Source organism: Ovis aries, chromosome 1 (genome assembly GCF_016772045.2).
Source record: "Ovis aries strain OAR_USU_Benz2616 breed Rambouillet chromosome 1, ARS-UI_Ramb_v3.0, whole genome shotgun sequence".
Taxonomy (NCBI): domain Eukaryota; kingdom Metazoa; phylum Chordata; class Mammalia; order Artiodactyla; family Bovidae; genus Ovis; species Ovis aries.
In genome coordinates this window covers 111,986,816-111,997,938 of record NC_056054.1, presented here as the reverse complement: position 1 = coordinate 111,997,938, position 11,123 = coordinate 111,986,816, and the positions used below count along the sequence as shown (strand labels likewise).

Below are 11,123 nucleotides of genomic sequence, written 5' to 3'. Positions count from 1 at the left end.
TGACAGAACATGAGACCAAGCTCAAGATGGGAAGCCAGCAGAGCCTGAAGGATTTTGTCCTCCAAGACTGTGACCTTAGTTAGACTAGCTTATAAGTGGTGGGGGACCTTGGAAGGGTTTAAAGTGAGGCTGAGACATTGTCAGCTTTGGCTTATAGCTCACTCTGCTGCTTCTCATGCTTCTTTCTTTCATGTTCCTTTATTTTTACATCCTGTGACTCAAAGCTACATGTGGTTAAACTGAGCTCTGAACGTCGGAAATGAAGGTCTGTGGGCTGACATTTATACACATACGGTCCGTTGGCCATCCTGAGGCGGGCCAGTCTGCTGTATAGAATGGCCTTTTCTCTCCTGTGGTCCTTGCTCCTCCTTGGTCTTCTCCCTGGTGAGTCTGTCCCTGCCACTACCTCCCAGGCACCTCTACCTCCTTACATGTTGGGTGGTCATTTTCACTGGAGGTGTTGCTTCACTGGGAGCCAGACTGTGTGTAAGTGCTTGTATATGTGTTTGAGGCAGGGAGGGAAGTAGTGTGTGTGAGGTGTGTGTACTGTCATCTCAGATCATGCAAACCCTGATTGTGTCTTGTCACTCTCACACTGCTAGTGAGTCACAAGGAGCCTGGACGTCCTTACCAGGACGTTACCTGACTTCCTGGTGGCCCCCACTCTAGCCTTTAGGGTGTGCCCTAAGCCTGCCATAGAATCCCCTAGAGGTGTTTAAAACTTGGCAGTTTATAAAGAACTTTTACTCAAATTTAAAATAGTCTGATTCCTCCAACAATCTTGTGGTATAGATAAGGCAGAGAGTATTAAGCCCACTTTACAGAAGATGAACTAAGACATAAGGTGACACCTTCTGGCACACAGCTGGTGATCTGTGAGAATGGAAGTCAGCACAGCTGTGGGAATGCAGAAGCAACAAGGAAACTCAGAACCATACTGTCTCCAACCAAATTCACAGAATTGAAACTCAGAGAACGGATTCCTCTCAGGTTCCCCTTGCCGCCACGTTCCTGTCCTCCCACAGAGTAAATGAATCAGTCAGCTTCCCTTCTTCCGTGGTGTTCAGGTCATGCCCTTGGAGATCATTGTCCATGGGGGCATCCTTTGGGCACATGAAGAAATGGGTGAGACAGATCTTGCCTTAAAAAAATGTTCATATTTCTTGGGTTCAGTTCCAGAAATATCTATTGAGGCCTCTGGTGTGCTGGTGCTGCGCTGTGTGTGATGGGGTAGAGGTGAGTGGTACACAGGGAGGAATGAGGTGGGGTACAGTCCTGCTGTTGGCAGCACAGGGTAGTCAACAGAACGTCAGCTTTGGGGGCAGGCGAACTTGGGTTTCATGTGGACTCTGCTGCTTCCAATAGCCAGTGACTCTGGGCAAGTAGGCTTTTTAAGATCTTTGAGTGTCATGGTCTTCATCTGTGAAGTGGGAATAAGAACATGGACATTACTAGATTGCTGTGAAGGTTAAATAAAATAGTGTGCGTAATGCACTTGGCCCAGTGTCTGGCACCAAGGATTCATGTCCTGAGCTGATCCCTTTCTGTCTCTTTCCCCTACTTAAATCCAGAAACAGGATTCAGATAAGGAAGATCTGCACACATCCCACTGCACCTAGCCACTCGGCTAAACCATCAGTCTTACTCTACTTTATTGCTTAACTAATTCCCTTCTATCTTCTCTCCTTGGGGAACTCCTGAGCTATGGGGAAGGACAAACAACACAGCTATTTGTATGAAGCAGAATGAAGTAAGCCAACAAACAAGCCAACAAAAAGCACAGTTTAGTTCAGTTCAGTCTCTCAGTTGTGTCCGACTCTTTGCGACCCCATGGATGGCAGCACGCTAGGCTTCCCTGTCCATCACCAACTCCTGGAGCCTACTCAAACTCATGTCCATCCAGTCGTGATGCCATCCAACCATCTCATCCTTTGTTGTCCCCTTCTCCTCCCTCCTTCAATCTTTCTCAGCGTCAGGGTCTTTTCCAATGAGTCAGTTCTTCACATCAGGTGGCCTAAGTATTGGTGCTTCAGCTTCAGCATCAGTGCTTCCAATGAATATTCAGGACTGATCTCCTTTAGGATGGACTGGTTTGATCTCCTTGCAGTCCAAAGGACTCTCAAGAGTCTTCTCCAACACCACACTTCAAAAGCATCAATTCTTTTGCACTCAGCTTTCTTTATAGTCCAACTCTCACTTCCATACACGTCTACTGAAAAAACCATAGCTTTGACTAGATGGACTTCTGCCAGCAAAGTAATGTCTATGCTGTCTAGGTTTGTCATAGCTTTTCTTCCAAGGAGCAAGCGTCTTTTAATTCCATGGCTTCAGTCACCATCTGCAGTGCTTTTGGAGCCCAAGAAAATAAAGTCTGTCACTGTTTCCATTTTTCCCCCACCTATTTGCCATGAAGTGATGGTACTGGATGCTGTGATCTTAATTTTTTGAATGTTGAGTTTTTAGCCAGTTTTTCCACTCTCCTCTTCACTTTCAACAAGAGGCTCTTTAGTTCTTCTCTGCTTTCTGCCATAAGGGTGGTGTCATCTGCGTATCTGGGGTTATTGATATTTCTCCCAGCAATCTTGATTCCAGCATGTGCTTCATGCAGCCTGGCATTTCACATGATGTACTCTGCTGCTGCTGCTAAGTCGTTTCAGTCGTGTCTGACTCTGTGCGACCCCATAGACAGCAGCCCACCAGGCTCTGCCATCCCTGGGATTCTCCAGGCAAGAACACTGGAGTGGGTTGCCATTTCTTTCTCCAATGCATGAAAGTGAAAAATGAGAGTAAAGTTGCTCAGTCGTGTCCAACTCTTAGCGACCCCATGGACTGCAGCCTACCAGGCTCCTCTGTCCTTGGGGTTTTCCAGGCGAGAGTACTGGAGTGGGTTGCCATTCCCTTCTCCAGGGGATCTTCCCGACCCAGAGATCGAACTCAGGTCTCCTGCATTGCAGGCAGATTCTTTACCATCTGAGGCACCAAGGAAACCCTCAGTGACATTAAGTATCTTGAATAATACCATAGTGAAGTATTTACGTGATTGTCTAATTTAACACAAAATCCTGGAAGATGGCAACCCTGTTTCACAGGTTAGAACACTTGGACTCAGAAAGGTTAAGTAACTTGCCCAAGATCACACAGCTAGCACTTGGTAGAGCAAGGGCTTGAACTGACTAGCGCCCTGGAGTTACACTCTTCTTTCAAGTGCATTATAGGCTGGTATCCAAATGCTTGTCCCTCTCACCATGCTTAATGTGGCCTGGCCAGCACAACACTAGCCCCCCCTGCTCTAGAAAGATATGTTCCCAGATTCTGGCTGTGCCTGAGAGGAGCTGGCTTTTGTCTCAGAAGTGGCCAAATAAGCAATCATGGGGGATGCTGCAAGGCAATTCTTGTGTGAATGCAACTGGGCTGGATGATTTCTGTTCCTTTTCCCTGAATTGGCAAGAGATACAGAAACATTAGAGATTATCCACCTCTTTTCCCCCACACCAGGGCCCCTCCCAAGGATTTTGCTTACTCTCCAGGGCACTTAGCACCTGCAACCTTTAGGACAGCCTTCATTGATTATTTCCTTATATGTTAATTAATTAATATAAATGCGGAAGAAACCATTGTGGCATGGAGGTTGTCGTTTTCAGTCACTGTCATGTCCGACTCTTTGCGACCCCAAGGACTGCAGCACACCAGGTTTCCCTGTCTTCTACTACCTCCCAGAATTTGCTCAAACTCATGTCCACTGAGTCAGTGATGGACTCTCTCATCCTCTTACATCCCCTTCACCATTTGCCCCCAATCTTTCCCACCATCAGGGTCTTTTCCAGTGAGCTGGCTCTTTGCATCAGGTGGCCAAAGTATTGGAGCATCAGCTTCTGCATCAATCCCTCTTGAGTTCTAGTTCTGTCTATTACTAGCAATGTTGTCTTGAGCAAGGCACCTAAATTCTGTGTGTCTCTATTTTCCCACCTCATGCGAAGAGTTGACTCATTGGAAAAGACTCTGATGCTGGGAGGGACTGGGGGCAGGAGGAGAAGGGGATGACAGAGGATGAGATGGCTGGATGGCATCACGGACTCGATGGATGTGAGTCTGAGTGAACTCTGGGAGATGGTGATGGACAGGGAGGCCTGGCGTGCTGCGATTCATGGGGTCACAAAGAGTGGACACACTGAGCGACTGAACTGAACTGAACTGAATCATGGCCCTGACTCTCCCTCAGGCCTGCTGTGAGCCTTCAATGTAACAGGCTGTTCTCTGTCTGCAGGACCAGGGGCTTCCAGAGCCCCCACGGTGGTAACTGGGACCCTGGGGGGCTCTGTCACTCTGCCCCTGCAGCTGCAGGATGGACAGCAGGTGGAGAGCATCTCCTGGGTATGTCGCTCGGTCCCTGGGGCAATAGCCACGGTAACCTTGGTAGAAGCTGGAGGACCAGACACCTTTCACCAGGCAGACTCACGGTACTGGGGTCGTCTGAGTGTGGTGGGCCCAGACCGCTCCCTGCAGATCAGCCATCTGAGTTGGGCAGATGCGGGGTCCTACCGAGCCCATGTTAATCTTCGGAGCTCCCGCCTCACCCACACCAGGGAGTACAGCCTGCACGTCTACGGTGAGTGTCTGGGGTATGGCAACAGGTGGGTGTGTGTGGAGCTTGACTTTCAGTTACTTTTATAGCCTTTTCCACTTCCCTTTTAGAAACAATTATAGTTTTCTTTCTAATTATGAGACTAACATGTGTTTAACTGAGAAAAACATGGAAAGTAGAGTTGCCTGGGAGAATATCCTAAAAAATGTTGATGGCTGGGATGTGTCCCAGACCAATTGCAGTAGAATCCCTACATTTGGGCAGAGAATGGGATTTTGGGCCCTGAGAACCAGCTTCTGCCACAACCGACTTGTGAAGTCTTAAGCCTCCTCCTTGCTAAAATAGAACATTACCTTTTGTGAGAATAAAATTCACGAGAAAGAGCTTTGTAAAGCTCTGTACAGATGTAGGAGAACACTACTATCACATTCCTCAAGGAAATGTCAGTGATTGTTTTAGCAGGGGAAACTATAAAGAATACAGTGGGGCCGGGGGTGCCAGGCACACACAGCAGCAATGTTGGCCAGTGGAGACACAGTCAGGCACTCTTAGATTTAGCCTGTTTATTACTTATATAGAGAGGGAGCGGGGCCGAAGGGCTTAGATCCCGGGGTCCTCATCCCTCAGCCCAGAAAGGGTGACACTGAGGCTAAAGGGGCCAGATGACCATATGGGAGTTGCTGAGAAGCCAGTTCTAGCCTGCAGAGAAATTTCATAGTCAGCAGCTCTGTTCTGTGGGGATGGAGCAGGAAGTCTGGGACCTCAAGACAAAAACAGTCTCATGACAGGAGGGACCAGTGGGAGGCCCGTGGGAGATGGCTTCAAGGAAATGCCTCACATGCCACCCACTTCTCATGCTCTGGGAGGATCACAAGGAAGGCCTTTGCAAGACTTGGATTAGCTGTGATTCCAGTCTTTGCCTGAGGGACAATGTTGCCGTGGATGGCAAGTTCACCAGGCAAGGTCACCAGGATGCTGTGGCTGGAAGGTATCAATGAATCATGAGGATGAACACAGGAAGATGAGTGATTGTGGGAAAGTGGAGAACCTTCTCATACAATTTCCTGGGTTATGGAACAGGGAATATTCCTATTATTAATAGATGAAGAGGTTTTTTGTTTGTTTGTTTGTTTGTTTGTTTTTTTAAACTTGGGTTGACAGAATTGCCCTGGTCAGGTTCACATGGTTGGGGTGAAAGCATTTCTGTCATAAATTGGCTTGGAATGACTGTGGCCCATTCCTCAGACAGAGCAAGGGAACACTGGCTGGAGGGCTGTTGGGACCTGGGGTAGGGCTGTTCACCCAGAGGTGGTGGGAGAGGCCCTCTCACTGTGCTGATGGCTGTTCTGGTAGGACAAGCTCAGTGTGGATTCTGAACAGGATATAAGGCTGTGCTAACTGATCAGAGTTGGGGTCTTCCAGAGACGGTTTCTGGGGCAACAGTTATGATAAAAGGGCAGATTTTCATGCTTCATAGGGCATTTCCCAAGTCATAGTTGTCCCATGACAGCTTTGCTGGCAGGTAGGAAAGTGCAGGTCACTCAGTGGTGTCCAACTCTTTATGACTCCATGGACTATACAGTACATGGAATTCTCCAGGCCAGAATACTGGAGTGGGTAGCCTTTCCCTTCTCCAGGGGATCCTCCCAACCCAGGGATTGAACCCAGGTCTTGCATTACAGGCAGATTCTTTACCAGCTGAGCCACAAGGGAAACCCAGGTAGGAAAAAGGGTTTTTATTTCTAGGCTCAGGAGATAGACAGCATATTAAAAATCAGAGACGTTACTTTGCCGATAAAAGTGCCTCTAGTCAAAGCTATGGTTTTTATAATAGTCATGTATGGATGTGAGAGTTGGACCATAAAAGAAAGCTGAGCACCAAAGAATTGTGGTGTTGAAGACCCTTGAGGGTCCTTTGGGCTGTAAGGAGATCAAACCATCAATGAAGCTACTATTTCATACTATTGTTCCAGGAATCAGAGGAGATATTAAGTGACATGTCTTATAAAGTCCAAAGCTCTAGAATAGATGTGGGCAGAATTCTATCTCTGTTGTTTCTTATGTGTATTCAGTGTGGTGCAGGGGCTTGGTGGCAGCACTTCCTACTTCTGCCCCATGAAGGGAAGGCCCAGAGCAGTTTCCCAGTCCTCAACTGGTTCTTTTCTTGACACACAGAGCAGCTGACCCAGCCCCATGTCACAATGAGCACCAGAATTAGTGGGAATGGACACTGCCTCATCATCCTGACATGCGTGGCAGAAAGCAGAGGAGGCACTGTGACCTACAGCTGGACACCCCTGGGACCCCAGACCACTCTGTCCCATGGAGGGTCTATCCTGAGTGTCACCTTGCAGCCTGGGGACAGTGCGCTGAACTTTACCTGCACAGTCAAGAACCCAGTCAGTAACAGTAGCTCCCTTCCCATCTTGGTGCTGCCTTCATGCTCAGGTACCTGGAATCCGAGCATGTACCCTGCTTGACAGCTCTGAAATGGAAGGTGGAAGAAGGAGTCCTGTCTCCTTCAGGCCCCGAGGAGAAAGGCAAACACTCGAGAGAGCGTGGGTGGGCCAGGGTGTGTCCGAGTGGTCGGGGAGAGGGAGACCCACTGGAGTCGAGGGGGAGCCTGGAGGGGTCTGGGCAGGAGGGGATGGCTGAGACCTGTGGCTGCGCTGAGTGGGCAGGGAGGCCCTGATGCAGAAGCTGTGGTTTTTCTCTCTCCATCTGCAGGGCCAGGAATCCTGGGCAGCGAGGAATCAGTAGGGGAGACAGTGATTGGCACCCTTGGGAAGTCAGCCACTCTGCCCCTGGAGATCCCAGTGGGGCAGGAGGTAGAAAAGGTTACCTGGAGCTCTCGAGGCCTTGTTGCTATTTTGCAACCAGGACCAGCAGGGGAGCCAATCCTGGTTGCTGGGAATCAGAGACCTTACAGCCAGCGGCTGAGCATCCCCTGCCACAGCTACTCTCTTCAGATCAGCTCCCTGAGGCTGCAGGACTCTGGCCCCTATAGAGCCTGGATAACTCTGCATAGTCCCCCAGTCAACATCACCAAGGATTTCATCCTGCATGTCTATCGTGAGGGGTTAGAGGGCTTACGTTTGGACTTGACCTTCCCTCTCCTTTGCTTGGTCAGGCAGAAGCCTTCTCATAGCTTGAACCTTCCTTTCTTGGCACAGAGAAACTGCAGGAGCCCAAAATCACAGCCAGCTCTCAGATCATGAAGGATGGGACTTGCTTCATCACCCTGGCCTGTTTGCTGGACCAGGCTGGAGAGGATGTTCAGTACAGCTGGGATCCCCGAGGCCAGGGGGCGGTTGTGTCACACGGGGGCACCACTCTCAGCATCTCCTGGAGATCTGGGGTCAGCGACAGCTATCACTGTACAGTCAAGAACCCTGTCAGCCAGAGCTCCAGCTCCGTCTCCGTCAAGCCCCTCTGCTCAGGTAACTGCTTCCTTCTGAGAACCCTTCTCTCCCAGTCCAGATTCTCAGCATGCCTGCCTGCCTTCCTTGGGGTTCTGGGAATGATTGAAGAAAAGGAGGGCTGGATTAGTTTACAACAGGGAGTGTCTCTGGGCTGGCTGGAGATGAGAACTTGGGAGCTCTGCTCACCTTCTGTCGGCCCCGTGCCTAGACGTGTGGCAGGCTCAGCTGGGTAATGGCTCATTCCTGGGGCTCCCTGAGGAAAGCTGGTTCACTCACCCCATTCAGCCCTGCAGAGCCCCCTGGAGGAGGGGCCCCAGACCTCCTTGCCTGTGAAGCTTCTGCCCTTTTCCTTGCCTGTAGCTGCTCTGAGAGGGCAATGGGACTGTGTTCCTCTGGTAGGCAAGGGTAGCTTCTCCTGGCTTTCACAGGCCACGGCAGGAAACCACCTCAGTCCCAACACACCTGTTCCTCTCATCTTCTCCACTGATTTCTGAAGCGGTTGTCTGCTTCCTGCCTCTGCTTCCGCACCAACCATCCACTCTTCAACCCCTCATGGCTGGTTTGTCCCATTGGCGTCCTGATGGCTAAGCTCATGGGTTACTCCTCAATTGTTATCCCTAACCTGCTTTCCTCAGCCACCTGGGCAGCTCTCTCCTGGACTTTTTCTCTCCAGCCACCGTCCTTTTCAGGAATGCTGCTGTCCTTTGCCCAGCCTCTCCCCACACCTCTTCCTTTCTTCCTGTTGCCAAAGGCAGAGAGTCAGGTGTTATTTAGAACACTTATCTTCCGCATGCTACCTGCCCATGCTCACACCTTCCTTGCTTCACATATTCTTCACCTGGTCTCCTAACTTCTCTCCCCTCCCAATCACCCTCCTGATGGTGCTGCTAGGACTTCTAAGTGAAAGAAGTGCTTGTGTTTCTTTTCTGCTTAAAACACTTCTGTGTCTGCCCAGTATCTAAAGTATAAATATTTTAGCACCTCTTTGTTCATAAGCAACACACATTTACAGAGCATTTTTAAGGCCTATGTTGTTCTAGTCATTGAAGATATGGCGAAGAAGAGGTCTGGATAAATTCCCACCCCTTGGGGAACTCACAATCGTCACCACCTCCAGCTAACTCTAGTAAATGACTTTAGAAGAACCCCAAGCATGCTGTAAGATGGGCTTTGTGCACGTGTCTGTCTCCTCAATTGAATCATGACAAAGCCCATGTTTACCTTTCTCTGCACCTCCAATACCCAGCTTGGAATAGATGTTTAAACTGTAATCCTAACCTGTGATCATTGTTAATTCAGGTTCCTTCCTACCCTGCTGCCTGAGGAAAGAGTTCCTTCTCTTTTTGATCCTGGGAGCTTTGCAGATTAAATAGATTGGAACTTGACATGCGGAAAAGCCAAGAGTAGGAATGTGAAAAGAAGCTCACTCTGTGAAACACAGATAAGGAAGTCTACACAGAGAAGGAAAGAGGAATGTGGCCTGATACCCAAATCTCCAGGTGTGAGAGAGAAACACCTGTACTGATTAAAGCATGAAACTGATTTTGTTTGCAAACTGAGTTCAAAACAATGAAAAAACGGCTACGTATTTTCTGTTTAAAACCATCTGCTTATGTTTTAATTGTGTTTTAACGTGTTCAGAAGAAAAGAGGCTTATTCAATTTAAGAAAAATTAAATGGTTTGAAATATAATATATAATGATAATAAAATTGTTAAATATTGTGCATAGATATTATTTTTTGTTAAAATTTATGTAAATGGGCTGAGAGGGCCCAGATTCAACTTAAATTTTGTCTCCTTGGAGCATTCTTTCACCACCTTATTTAAGCGAATCTTCCTGGGTCATTGTACCCAGATGGTTTTGTTAAATTATCATAATTTGTAAGCATACATTAATTTGTTAGTTTACTTGTTTTTTGTCTATCTCCCCCACAAGACATTCAGCCATTGAGGGTTCTTGGTTTATGGTAGATATCTCAATATATATTTTTTAACACATGAATGACTAGATGGATCAGAGTTGAGAACATTCTTTTTAAGATTTGAGGACTATTAGGAAGTTTCATAAAAATTGGAGTCCTATATGATTGTGCATTTTTTTTCCTTTCTGCTTTTGATAAAAGGAAGAAGAAAATGGGATCTTTAGCCTAAAATTTCCTTGAGTGTTCAATAGCTAGCAAAAGAAAGAAACTGGAGGTTTTGACAGCAAGCTGCTTTGACGTGCTAAATAGATTGCTCTAGAGTTAGAACCATGTGCAAACAATGGAGCCAAGAGTATAATTTAGGTGAGAGAATGACCTTGAACATCTCTTTTTCACTCTCGATTACTTTAGTTTCTACTTCACTTACAATGAGGATTGACACTCCATCCATTACAAAGATTCTAGTAAAGTATATCCTGAAATATAAATAGGCAGCCAAGATCACAAGATATTTGAGGAAAACTGTGAATGAGAGTCTCCAAACAAACAGAATCAGTTAAAAAAAGAAAAAAGAAAAAAACTTGAAAGAGAGAGCATGCAGGGAGCAAGAGAAAAAAAATACCCCCCCATCTGTATTTAATATTCTTAGAAACATGAGAAGATATTACATTTTTTAAAAGGAATAGAATGGAGCATGATGGAGTAGGAAGACCCTGAACTCTCTTCCTCCCATAAACAAAGAAAGAAAGTGAAGTCGCTCAGTCATGTCCGACTCTTTGCTACCCTGTGGACTGTAGCCCACCAGGCTCCTCCATCCATGGGAGTCTCCAGGCAAGCATACTGGAGTGGGTTGCCGTTTCCTTCTCCAGGGGATCTTCCTGACCCAGGGATCGACCCCAGGTCTCCCGCATTGCAGGCAGACACTTTAACCTCTGAGCCACTGGGGAAGCCCATGGGCACACAAATTATAACTATTTACAGAGAACTATCAATCAATGAGAAAAGCTGGAAGACTAGCAGAAAAGATTTTCTACAACTAAAGAGACAAGGAAGTAGTCAGAGTGAGACATGGTATAGTCAAGACCAGTATCCTCAGGTAGACCATCCACAAATAAGAGGACAACTGCAATTACAAACGTTCTCCCCAGGGAGTGAGTGGTCTGAGCCCCATGTTGAGATCCCCAGAGCAGAGGCCC

The 11,123-nt window shown here is 47.6% G+C and overlaps 1 protein-coding gene across 2 annotated transcripts; it reads left to right on the top strand.

The window, feature by feature from the left end:
• The first annotated feature begins 255 nt into the window (after positions 1 to 255).
• Positions 256 to 9,735, top strand: LOC101103530 (SLAM family member 9-like). 2 transcript variants are annotated; one of them, XM_042256622.1, is made up of 6 exons: positions 256 to 384; positions 4,265 to 4,606; positions 6,758 to 7,030; positions 7,310 to 7,654; positions 7,756 to 8,022; positions 9,304 to 9,735. In XM_042256622.1, exons 1-6 carry the CDS (start codon positions 336 to 338, stop codon positions 9,375 to 9,377), a joined length of 1,350 nt encoding a protein of 449 aa, XP_042112556.1. In that variant the 5' UTR covers positions 256 to 335; the 3' UTR covers positions 9,378 to 9,735. The 2 variants fall into 2 exon arrangements, with proteins under 2 accessions (XP_042112556.1, XP_042112553.1); XM_042256619.1 differs by having other exon boundaries at positions 7,310 to 7,661.
• Positions 9,736 to 11,123: the final 1,388 nt, after the last annotated feature.